The sequence below is a fragment of the Oncorhynchus mykiss genome, chromosome 6, assembly GCF_013265735.2.
Source record: "Oncorhynchus mykiss isolate Arlee chromosome 6, USDA_OmykA_1.1, whole genome shotgun sequence".
Taxonomy (NCBI): domain Eukaryota; kingdom Metazoa; phylum Chordata; class Actinopteri; order Salmoniformes; family Salmonidae; genus Oncorhynchus; species Oncorhynchus mykiss.
Window position 1 is genome coordinate 37347075 of NC_048570.1, and position 13490 is coordinate 37360564.

A 13490-nucleotide genomic window follows, 5' to 3' on the forward strand; every position below is an offset into this window, starting at 1 on the left:
GAGTCACCCTCCCAGAAAAAACTGAAACCGAGCATTTACTTGTCTTTCCCTGTAGAAACAGTCCTCGCCACTAAGCAAAGCTGCTCAGATGACAAAAAGAGTGACTTGGAATACCCCCTGGTTTCTGATGTTCATTGAGGCCTGCTATCCTGGGGTTATGGTATACAGGGTACAGAATTGAGACTCATACAGTGACTGTATTGATGGCTCAATTATTTGTCTCGCTTCAGTGCTGCGATGGAGACATTCTGTCCACAATGCTAAGCAGCTTCACCTCTGAGAGAAGATTGGCAAACATAAAGGCAACCAACATCAAGAATCCTGACCAAAAATATTGATGAATTATTGGGTTGGTCACGTGTCCAAATACATAGGATCTCTCTAGCAGTGCCTGGTGGATTTGTGGTCTTGTCATTGCTATTGTGATGCCTGTAGGTGCTAAAGGCCATTTGTTTTCAGCAAGAGGTGAACGAAATTAATACTTTTACACTAGATAATGTAGAATCCACCTCTGTTCAAAATCGGATATGAAGTCGCATTAATGTCATGGAGCAGTGCACTTGGAGCCAGCATCAGTTTTTGGGGGGCCCACACTTGGGATACTTCATATCCACAATCAGTCATTCATGAATACTTTGAATTTCAGCTCTGCTTTAGGGAAGAAATGTTATTCATTGGTTTGGGTCCATACCAAATGATGGCTTAAAAGTGTATTGCTGTGCATGGATTCAAAATTCCCCATAGGCCCCACATTCTACTGAATAATCTTTGAATAGGGACATCACCACACAACAAAGTCTTAACAGACTCGGTACCCCTAAAGTGATAAATATGACTTTCACATGGAAGTTATGAGTCACTTAATGCACATTGTAATAAGTAAATACATCAGTTCTCCTATGTTTGTCCAAATGATCTGTCTTACACACAAAACACACACACAATCTCTGAGACTCTTTGAATAAACCTCATAATAATACACTGCATGGCTCTGGCTATTTAGTCCGGTTGACGAGACTCACGTGATGTAGCGCAGGGAGCACTGTGTCAGAAGGACTCTGAAATACCGGCTCTGGATAGCATCGCCAGTTCCGTCCTGGGATGATCTTGTAGGAGGAGCCTCGCACACCATTTATATTACCGGTTTCCATATACATTGCATAAAGGATCACCAGTGCAGCTTAAGTGCAAATCGATATGAACTCAGAATGCGACATAGTGGCGAGACGGCCATGTCGCCTAAAATATAATAAATTACTGTATCAAGGAAAGTGATCGAATATCCGAGAGGAGATAAGAGCGCCGCACGGTAGGTCAATGTGATACAGTAACCTTGTCGAAACCTGATGTCACGGGTGCATTTGTGATCATGGATCACGGTAGGCATTTATACTGAACAAAATATAAATGCAACATGCAACAATTTCAAAGATTTTACTGAGTTACAGTTCATATGAGGACATCCGTCAATTTTAATAAATTCATTAGGCCCTTACCTGGGGATTGCACATAACTGGCAATACAGATATGCACAGATACCTTTAAAATGGGCCTCACTATGGGCCTAAGGAGTTAGTCACGGTATTTCTGTGCATTCAAATTGTCATCGATATTGTGTCTCTAGTTTATGCCTGCCTGCCCATACCATAACCCCACTGTCACCATGAGGCACTCTGTTCACAATGTTGACATCAGCAAACCATAAGCCACATGATGCCATACATGTGGTCTGTGGTTGTGAGGCAGGTTGGACATACTGCACAATTCACATAGGAGGTGGCTTATGATAGAGAAATTAACATGAAATTCTCTGGCAACAGCTCTGGTGGATATTCCTGCAGTCAGCATGCCAATTGCATGCTCCCACAAACTTTGAGACATCTGTGGCATGTGACAAAACTGCACATTTTAGAGTGGCCTTTTATTGTCCCCAGCACAAGGTGCACCTGTGTAATGATTATGCTCTTTATTTAGCGAGGCAGGTCAGTTAAGAACTAAATCTTATTTTCAATGACAGCCAGTGGGTTAATTGCCTTGTTCAGGGGCAGAACGACAGATTTTTACCTTGTCAGCTCGGCGATTCAATCTTGCAACCTTTCGGTTACTAGTCCAACCACTAGGCTACCTGTTGCCCCTATCAGATGGATGGATTATCTTGGCAAATGAGAAATGCTCACTAACAGGGATGTAAACAAATTTGTGCGCCAAATTTGAGAGAAAAAAGCTTCTTGTGCGTATGGAACATTTATGGGATTTTTATTTCAGCATATGAAACATGGGACCAGCACTTTACATGTTGCATTAATATTTTTGTTCAGTGTAGTTCGGTGAACTTCCATTTGGGTTGAATTCAAAACACTTGTTCGAAAAAAAACGTCATAAAATTGTAATAGCCTATAAATGTATTGTAATAGCAACAATATTAAAACAAAACAATAGGCTACAGTTTTAGCTTTTTGTATTCTTGTTTCCTCCCAGACTTGTTCATTCTTCACAGGACACTATCTCTCCACGGATAGACTGAAACGTAATGGGGGTCATAGTAGTGGTGAGCTGTATCTTGTTATTTATCCTGGTGGATGTTATTGTCACCACTGTCCTCTACTTACATGGTTGCCAGACTGCAATATTCACAGAGGATGTGCAGAACTTTGACATTCTCCACTCCGTCCTGGACCTCTGGGGGACTATGCTGGTCAGAGTCTGCCTTCTGCTTGGGGCCTCCATAGGGGTGTTATGGAACAGAGTGGACGGCCCATGCAGGGTCTCTGCCCTGGGGACCCTGACTCTCCTAATTTGCCTGACCGTCAGCACCTACGCCTTAGCTAAGCTCCTGATGCTCTCGGAGCAGGGCGATCTGGCTCACCAACCCTGGTTCCTCAGTCTGTTTTCCTGGACCTGTGTGTCAGTGCTGGGGACCGTGCTCCTCTGGAGACTCCTGGGAAGGGCTCCTAACACTGTGACTGACGGAGAGGGAGATGGTGGAGGAAGTGTCTGTGAGGAGACTGAGAGGCTAGTGGAGGCAGCAGGAGAGAATGGCACTGAGGAGGTGGATGAGCAGCAGAAGCATGGGGAGAAGAAGAGGAGTAGGGCGAGCAGGAAAGGAACAGAGGACCAGAAGAACTCAGGGGCCACACTGGGGCGTCTGCTGTCCTACTGCAGTAAATACGCTGGGCTGCTCTCTGTAGCCTTCCTCTTCCTCCTCATCTCTGCTGTGTGTAAGTGGCAACTTGTTTAATTACAATGCACAGACGACTAGGGCCCTGCGTTTTTCCTGAACACATGACCTGACCAGGAACAACGCAGGGCTCTAGGTACAGACAATAACTAGGGAACTGAGGATTTCCCTGGTCAGGTCATATCAGTTATTTGGCCTGGCCATGGTCGGGAAGAACTCGTGGGCCCAACAGATGACAAGTCAAGTTGATTAATGTAGAGATCATCACCAATGTGACGCTGGCATATTACACAGTGTTGCATGAGATAGTTACACAGAAGATGTGTAATAAAGAAACATAACCAGCCTCTTGGAAGTTCTGTTTGGATCCCATGCATTTGTATTTAAGACTTTATTACTGAACTCATAGCAGCATGGTATTGCATTCAGGGTTGCAAGGTTGCTCTACTACTCATTATAAACTGGGTGATTTGAGCCCTGAATGCTGATTGGCTGATAGACGTTGTATATCAGACCGTATACCACACGTATGACAAAACATTTATTTTTTACTGCCCTAATTATGTTGGTAATCAGTTTAAAATATCAATAAGGCACCTCAGGGGTTTGTGATATATGGCCAATATACCACGGCTAAGGGGCTGTGTCCAGGAACTCCGCATTGCGTTGTGCATAAGAACAGCCCTTAGCTATGGTATATTGGCCATATACCACACCCCATCAGGCCTTATTGCTTAATTATAGGAGTGACAAATTACATTAATGACTCATGTACCATGAATAAAGCATGATGGGGTTCCTGAGGGGCACAGTGGTCTAAGGCACTGCATCTCAGTGCAAGAGGCATCACTACAGTCCCTGGTTTGAATCCAGGCTGTATCACAATTTGCCCAGCGTCGTCCGGGTTTGGCCCGGTAGACCGTCATTGTAAATAAGAATTTGTTCTTAATTGACTTACCTAGTTAAATAAAGGTTAAATAAAAAAATACTCTACCCTACTCATTTCATTTCATTATAGACAAATCAAAATATATCTATACATTTAACTGTATTTCTATTTTACACAATTGTGCTTATTATTTTTCATAACATTTAATGGTACTATGTTATCCACTTTATAGGTGAGGCCTTCATCCCCTACTACACTGGGCAGGCTATAGATGGCATTGTTATTCACAAGAGTATGGAGTACTTCACCAAGCCCCTGATCACTCTCACAGTGTTGGCCTTAGTCAGGTAAGCCATGCTGAAGTGAACAGTGATCACAAGGCGTGTGTTTTGTTAACTGGTTGTCCTTGTTGTGTGCCATATCTTCTTTGATGTCTTGCACATGCTGCATATCTATTATGGATTCAACAATATATACATTGATCTTGTGTGTTTGTGGCGTATAATGTATCTCTGACTGCGTTTCATTTCTTGCGTCTCTCCTTAGCTCTATAGCTATTGGAGTACGAGGTGGCCTCTTTAATCTAACCTTTGCCAGACTGAATCTTCGCCTGCGAAATCTTCTCTTCAGATCTCTGATGCGTCAGGAGGTGGGCTTCTTTGACTCTAACCACACAGGTGAGCTCTCAAGATTTCTCTTTATTCCTTCCCTTCATGCTTTTCCCTTCTTCCTCTGATTAAATCAAATCAAGCAAATCAAATTTTCTCAACAATGCAGTTAAAAAGAATATGGATAATAATATGAAATAAAAGCAACTAATAATTACAGAGCAGCTGTAAAATAACAATAGCGAGACAATATACAGGGGAGTACCGGTACAGAGTCAATGTGCGGGAGCACCGGTTAGTTGAGGTAATATGTACATGTAGGTAGAGTTATTATTGTGACTATGCATAGATGATAACAACAGAGAGTACAGCGGTGTAAAAGAGGGGGGAGGGAGAGGGGGGGGGGGACAATGCAAATAGTCTGGAGAGCCATTTGATTAGGTGTTCAGGAGTCTTATGGCTTGGGGGTAGAAGCTGTTTCGAAGCCTCTTGGACCTAGACTTGGCGCTCCGGTACCGCTTGCCGTGTGGTAGCAGAGAGAACAGTCTATGACTAGGGTGGCTGAAGTCTTCGACAGTTTTTAGAGCCTTCCTCTTACACCGCCTGGTATAGAGGTCCTGGATGGCAGGAAGCTTGGCCCCAGTGATGTACTGGGCCGTTCGCACTACACTCTGTAGTGCCTTGCGGTTGGAGGCAGAGCATTTTCCATACCAGTCAGTGATCCAGCAGTCAGGATGCTCTCGATAGTGCAGCTGTAGAACCTTTTGAGGATCTGATGACCCTTTCCAAATCTTTACTGTCCTGAGGGGGAATAGGTTTTGTCGTGCCCCATCGATGAGAATGAGGGCATGCTCGGTCCTCTTTTTCTTGTAGTCCACAATCATATCCTTTGTCTTGATCACGTTGAGGGAGAGGTTGTTGTCCTGGCACCACACGTCCAGGCCTCTGACCTCCTCCCTATAGGCTGTCTCGTCATTGTCGGTGATCAGGCCTACTACCACTGTTGTGTCTTCTGCAAACTTAATGATGGTGTAGGAGTCATGCCCGGCCGTGCAGTCATGGGTGAATAGGGAGTACAGGAGGGGACTGAGCACGCACCCCTGTGTTGAGGATCAGCATGGTGGATGTATTGTTACCTACCCTCACCACCTGGGGCAGCCCGTCAGGAAGTCCAGGCTAAATGAGAGATAAGGGGTACTTGGCTCCACTTTATTAAAGCTTTGTACAAACAAGAACAGGTTCTAACCAGTTCTTACAGTATTCAACTCAAGTCTTTACATAACATTAGACTGTAACAGAACCATTTTGCCCCAACACTATGTTAAAGCCTGTGGGGTTTAAGTGTTATAGTGTAAAAGCTTTTCTCCTAAGCTCGGAGTCTGATCCCCAAATGCCCAAAAGCCCTTCACATTTCTCCCTCTACTCTGCCTTCATATTTCTGCTCCTAACCTGTCATTAAATAATGAAAATAATTCAGAAAGAGTTTGGAAAAAATACACAAAAAAAAAATGTTTGTCCTGCAGGTGACATCACCTCTCGCCTGACCTCTGACACTACTCAAGTCAGTGACCTGATCTCTCAAAACGTCAACATGTTCCTGAGGAGTATGGTTAAGGGCATAGGTTTCTTCATCTTCATGTTCGGGATGTCCTGGAAGCTGACTCTGGTCACCATCATGGGATTCCCCTTCATCGCCGTCATCTCCAATGTGTATGGGGAGTACTATAAGGTATTCACTCTGCTGCTTGTATACACACACGCACAAGCATGCACACCCACACACGCACAAGCATGCACACCCACACACGCACAAGCATGCACACCCACACATGCACAAGCTCTCACGCACACACGTACACACATAGACACTTCACCCCAGCCCATGTATTAAATTGTAATACATTTGAACACTTGTTTATTAAAAGCTTCATTCATACAGTATTTAGTTTGCAATTTTACTTGTTAAACTTTCCATGGTTCTCATCATCAGAGATTGACCAAAGAGGTCCAGACTGCCCTGGCTCAGGCTAACCAGGTGGCCGAGGAAACTGTTTCATCCATGAAGACGGTGCGCAGCTTTGCCAATGAGGAACAGGAGGCTGATTCCTACTACGGCAGGCTGCATGTCATGTTTCAACTGAACAAGAAGCAAGCGTTGGCCTACGCCCTCTACATGTGGTCCAGTTGTGTAGGTATCACCAATGTACAGTAGCTACTGCCGGTAAGACCATCAATGTACATAAGGATGAAGAACTTGTTCTTCACTGACTTGACTGGTTAAATACAAGTTAAATAAATAAAAGAAAGCTCCCTTAAATAAATAAAAGAAAGTGTTAAGGAGCTCCCTCATGTTTTATGTCTTGTGTTTTTGCATCCACTGTATCTGCTCGCTTTACCTTGGTTGTGGGGCACATTCAAATGTGTTTCTCGCTTGCTCCAGATCTCAGAACTTGTTCTTCAAGTGGCAATCCTCTTCTACGGCGGTCACCTGGTCATTACTGAGCAGATGAGTGGAGGCACCCTGATATCTTTTGTCATATATGAGCTGGAGCTAGGAGAGTGCCTGGAGGTATTTCTGACTCATTCATATACATCTCTAACTGTACACATGACAATCACAACCTATCCCTTTAACCACCTTATATTACCGTAAGTAAGACAGCTACCTAGCTAATTGTATTATCCTTTGTCCCCTGTCTTGAATAACTTGTGTTACAGAGCATAGCATCGGTCTACACAGGTCTCATGCAGGGAGTGGGAGCAGCTGAGAAGGTGTTTGAGTATATCGACAGGGAGCCCAAACACCAACATGATGGGAAAGAGGTCCCCGACACCTGCAAAGGACTGGTCGAGTTTAAAGATGTCACGTTTTCCTACCCAACACGGCCCGAAACAGACATTCTAAAGGTATGTGTCAGCTGACCATTAGGTTTGGGCTCAAAGCTAGACTGATGAGTGGAGCTATCGACAGAAACAACGTTGTCAGGCAATTCTGTATTGTTTCATGCCAGTAGTAAGCTTTTATATCATCCCCATGCAGCAAAGCCAGCCAGTACACTATCAATCATACAAGGAAGCTACTGTATTGATCAATGTCAGAACTGTTAGGTTCTAAGTTCTGGTTCAAATCCCAGTCGTACTCCGAAAAAGATTTATTCGCCACACTGGGTCATACAGCTGCAAAGACAAGATATGAAGTCACAAGCACATATATTTATGACCTCCAACTAGGCCTCAACCCCGCCCCCCTTTCCAAACAGACCCCCCTTCTGTGTGTAGGAACAATTCATCTCTGTGGCTAGGCATGTGGTGCTATCGTACCAGCTCAAATCTGGAACCTTTGCTACACCTCCACGCATCTCACGGTCTTCTTATCAGTCAGGAGAACCCTTAAGTCTAGGGAGTGCATATTCTTGCAGCCTGCCGCAGTCCGATAGATAATTATCCTCATACACAAAGAGCTATTTCTGTGAATAAGCAATCTATTCATAATATAAGGACGCAAAACATATTGAGAGGATACAATGATATAAAACAGTACAACTATAAGACAGTGTTATTGGGCAGTAGTTTACAATCATATGGCTCCTATCTCACCCTTATGGAAACTTTTTGTTTCAAAGACGGGAGCAGCTGAGATGGTTACCATCTCTTTTGAACTTTACCTCTATCAAAATACAACTGCACATAGATCATTCCATCTAACGCATAACACGCTAATCACTATTGCTAGGCTACTTTTATGATTATAAACATACTAAAATGTGCTCACGTCAATTAGTCAGTTTCACAACAGTGCTTTTTATCATGTCTAAACTTATATTAATGATATATGTATGCTTATGACATGATGGTTGGGTATATATGAACAGATGGTTTGTCTTCTTCTTGGTGGTCCTCTGTAGCTCAGTTGGTAGAGCATGGCTCTTGCAATGCCAGGATAGTGGGTTTGATTCCCAGGACCATCCATATGTAAAAAATGTATGGACGCACGACAAAGTCACTTTAGATAAAAAATATCAGCGAAATGGGATTTTACATTTTTCTTAATCTTCTTCTTCTTCTCCAGAGTGTATCCTTCACGTTGCGGCCTGGAGAGGTGACAGCCTTGGTTGGACCATCTGGCAGTGGAAAGAGCTCCTGTGTGGGTCTCTTAGAGAACTTCTACGCCCCACAACAAGGCCAGGTGCTTCTGGACGGCCGGCCGGTGCACACCTACCAGCATGGCTTCCTCCACTCGCGGGTCAGTGCTCCACATTTGCTCCTCTGGCATTTTAACTCGTTGTTTACAATGTGTACAACTAAGCCTCTGCGGTAAATCACAATCACTGTCTACCTGAGAAGTTTTCCATGAAATCGAAATATTCTGTCTCGTGCTAGATAGCTTATTCCTTTCAACCACCAGAGGGCATCAATATTCATTTTAAGATGAAGACTGGTAAAGATCCCTGTGCAGAAAGACTGAGCCTCTCTCTGTGTTGTTGTTGCAGGTAGCACTAGTGGGCCAGGAGCCTGTCCTGTTCGCCCGTTCTGTAGAGCAGAACATAACCTATGGACTGACTGACATCCCTATGGAGGCTGTGGTGCAGGCTGCCACCGAGGCAAACGCACACGACTTCATCACCGGTCTAACCAACGGCTATAACACAGGTGACATTAATGCTATTGCCTAAACTAATGGTTACCAACCTTTTTTGGTTACTATAAGAAACATTACTGTGCAGCCGTATTCATTGATCTGGCCAAGGCTTTCGACTCTGTCAATCACCACATCCTCATCGGCAGACTCAACAGCCTTGGTTTCTCAAATGATTGCCTCGCCTGGTTCACCAACTACTTCTCTGATAGAGTTCAGTGTGTCAAATCGGAGGGTCTGTTGTCCGGACCTCTGGCAGTCTCTATGGGGGTGCCACAGGGTTCAATTCTTGGACCGACTCTCTTCTCTGTATACATCAATGAGGTCGCTCTTGCTGCTGGTGAGTCTCTGATCCACCTCTACGCAGACGACACCATTCTGTATACTTCCGGCCCTTCTTTGGACACTGTGTTAACAACCCTCCAGGCAAGCTTCAATGCCATACAACTCTCCTTCCGTGGCCTCCAATTGCTCTTAAATACAAGTAAAACTAAATGTATGCTCTTCAACCGATCGCTACCTGCACCTACCCGCCTGTCCAACATCACTACTCTGGACGGCTCTGACTTAGAATACGTGGACAACTACAAATACTTAGGTGTCTGGTTAGACTGTAAACTCTCCTTCCAGACCCATATCAAACATCTCCAATCCAAAGTTAAATCTAGAATTGGCTTCCTATTTCACAACAAAGCATCCTTCACTCATGCTGCCAAACATACCCTTGTAAAACTGACCATCCTACCAATCCTCGACTTTGGCGATGTAATTTACAAAATAGCCTCCAATACCCTACTCAACAAATTGGATGCAGTCTATCACAGTGCAATCCGTTTTGTCACCAAAGCCCCATATACTACCCACCATTGCGACCTGTACGCTCTCGTTGGCTGGCCCTCGCTTCATACTCGTCGCCAAACCCACTGGCTCCATGTCATCTACAAGACCCTGCTAGGTAAAGTCCCCCCTTATCTCAGCTCGCTGGTCACCATAGCATCTCCCACCTGTAGCACACGCTCCAGCAGGTATATCTCTCTAGTCACCCCCAAAACCAATTATTTCTTTGGCCGCCTCTCTTTCCAGTTCTCTGCTGCCAATGACTGGAACGAACTACAAAAATCTCTGAAACTGGAAACACTTATCTCCCTCACTAGCTTTAAGCACCAACTGTCAGAGCAGCTCACAGATTACTGCACCTGTACATAGCCCACCTATAATTTAGCCCTATCAACTACCTCTTTCCCAACTGTATTTAATTTATTTATTTATTTTGCTCCTTTGCACCCCATTATTTTTATTTCTACTTTGCACATTCTTCCATTGCAAAACTACCATTCCAGTGTTTTACTTGCTATATTGTATTTACCTTGCCACCAAGGCCTTTTTTGCCTTTACCTCCCTTCTCACCTCATTTGCTCACATTGTATATAGACTTGTTTATACTTTATTATTGACTGTATGTTTGTTTTACTCCATGTGTAACTCTGTGTTGTTGTATCTGTCGAACTGCTTTGCTTTATCTTGGCCAGGTCGCAATTGTAAATGAGAACTTGTTCTCAACTTGCCTACCTGGTTAAATAAAGGTAAAATAAAATTTTAAAAAAATCTGAATTTTGATATGTCCAGAGTACATCTGAAGTACCCCATCATGTGCATTTTACCAGTAAGCCTATGGTCTCCTGAGTCTTCTCAAGGACCCCCTGTGGATAGGCCAAGCACCCCCAAGGGTCCTAGTAGTGAATCTAAAAAAATAGCAAACTAAAAACTGCAAAATGTTATGTTTACTGCAACATACTGTATGAACATTGGCCATATAATTTTTGAGTTACACAAAATAATAGCCTCTCCTCACTATTTGCATATGATTTTGCATTTCTATTTTAAGATCTCGAACGCAATGAAATTGTTCCTCGTTCCTCTCTTAGGAGTGGGTGAGAAGGGCACCCAGTTGTCAGGGGGGCAGAAGCAGCGGGTGGCCATCGCACGGGCACTCATCCGCAACCCACATGTTCTCATCCTGGACGAGGCCACCAGTGCACTGGATGCAGAGAGCGAACATGTTGTAAGGAGACAGGCTAAATCAGTGTTCTGTGACTGTGATCTGGGTTTAATAAGATCAAGTCGTGAATTATAGATAAAGATACAGTATGGATTTAGAGAGGAAGCATGTACTGTATATTCTGTAATATGCAGCTCCTCAAGTTTCATGACAATAACCTAGTTCACTAAATGCAGTCTAATGTTATTATAATAACTCTCAGCTGCTGGTGTCCTCTGTGCTGTTTTTAATCAGACCAAGTCTTCAACTATACTAGATACTATTAACCCTGGATAATCCTTTTTAGTATAATCAAACTCTCTGCATTGTAACTATGCTGGCTTAAAAAGGTCAGTATTATTATTTAATCTTTGACATATTCTCTTTATCGGTTGTCTCTAATTTGATGGCACTTTATCTCGTTTTCTGAATGCTATCTCATATTTGACTTTTAGTGTAGCTTAGGATCTTCTCTCTGTTCTCTCTCCCCAGGTCCAGCAGGCTCTGAACAACATCATGCGTCAGCACACAGTGCTGGTGATCGCCCACCGCCTCAGCACAGTGGAGAGGGCAGACAACATCATAGTCATCAACCGCGGTTGTGTGGTAGAGCAGGGACCACACAGCCAACTGATGGCCAAGGGGGGGCTCTACTGCAAGCTGGTACAGAGGCAGGTCCTGGGCATCGAGACGGGGGCCGTTCTTAACCCTCCAGAGGTGGACATCTGAGGGTGGTAGTCAGCGGAGGCAGAGTGGACATGATAGCAGCAGTGCCAGCGAGTCAAAATGTGAACACCACGCTACTGAGAGAGGTTCCTAGGGCTTTATTGGTAGCTAACACTGACTGACTGGCACTGCTGAGCAGTGCCTCGAAACCAAGGCATTACATTACCCTTGATGTTTTATTTGCACATGAGGTTGAATAGATTCAACTCAAGTCTATTTGACAGTGTTCAAAACCTTGAATATTTGTTATTGAATAATCAATAAGAGTAGTCATTTGACCAGTTCTTCTGGACATGAATGAGCAACACGCTAATTAGTTAATCCTAGTGGTGATATTACACTAAACAAAAATATAAACACAACATGTAAAGTGTAAAGTGTTGGCCCCATGTTTCATGAGCTGAAATAAATTATCCAAGACATTTTCCTATACGTACAGTAAGCTAGTAATTTATTTAAAAATGTGTTTACACATTTTTTCTTTGCTAAAATAATCCATGCACCTGATTAAACAGCATGATCATTACACAGGTGCACCTTGTGCTGGGGACAATAAAAGGCCATAAATGTGCAGTTTTGTCACACAACACAATGCCACAGATGTCTCAGGTTTTGAGGGAGTGTGCAGGAAGTTGTCAGAGAATTGAATATTAATTTCTCAACGATAAGCCGCCTCCAATGTTGTTTTAGAGAATTTGGCAGTACAGCCAACAGGCCTAAACCGCACACCACATGTAACCACCCCAGCCCAGGACATCCACATCTGGCTTCTTCATCGGCAGGATCGTCTGAGACCAGCCATCCGGACAGCTGATGAAACTGTGGGTTTGCACAACCAAAGAAATTCTGCACAAACTGTCTGTGTGCTTTCCCAAGACTTCACCAGGGTCTTGACCTGATGGTAGTTCGGCATCGTAATGGTCTTCAGTGGGCAAATGCTCACCTTCGATGGCCACTGGCACGCTGGAGAAGTGTACTCTTCACAGATGAATCCAGGTTTCAACTGTACCAGCCAGATGGCAGACAGTGTGTATGGTGTTGTGTTGGCGAGCGGTTTGCTGTTGATAACATTGTGGTGCCTGGTGGTGGTGGGGTTATGATATGGTCAAGCATAAGCTATGGACAACGAACACAATTGCATTTTATCGATGGCAATTTGGATGCACAGAGATACCGTGACGAGATCCTGAGACCCATTGTTGTGCTATTCATCCGCGTCATCACCTCATGTTTCAGCATGATAATGCACGGCCTCATGTCACAAGGATCTGTATACATTTCCTGAAAATGTCCCAGTTCTTCCATGGCCTGCATACTCACCAGACATGTCACCCATTGAGCTTGTTTGGGATGCTCTGGATTGACTTGTACGGCAGCATCCTCCAGTTCCCGCCAATATCCAGCAACTTCACACA

The 13490-nt window shown here is 44.0% G+C and overlaps 1 protein-coding gene across 1 annotated transcript; it reads left to right on the forward strand.

Moving 5' to 3' along the window:
- The first annotated feature begins 1121 nt into the window (after window positions 1–1121).
- abcb9 (ATP-binding cassette, sub-family B (MDR/TAP), member 9) lies at window positions 1122–12507 on the forward strand. Its single transcript, XM_021606367.2, has 12 exons — window positions 1122–1309; window positions 2479–3218; window positions 4300–4414; window positions 4614–4744; window positions 6199–6404; window positions 6666–6863; window positions 7116–7244; window positions 7394–7582; window positions 8745–8918; window positions 9166–9325; window positions 11237–11373; window positions 11842–12507. Exons 2-12 carry the CDS (start codon window positions 2531–2533, stop codon window positions 12076–12078), a joined length of 2364 nt encoding a protein of 787 aa, XP_021462042.2. The 5' UTR covers window positions 1122–1309; window positions 2479–2530; the 3' UTR covers window positions 12079–12507.
- The last annotated feature ends 983 nt before the right edge of the window (window positions 12508–13490 follow it).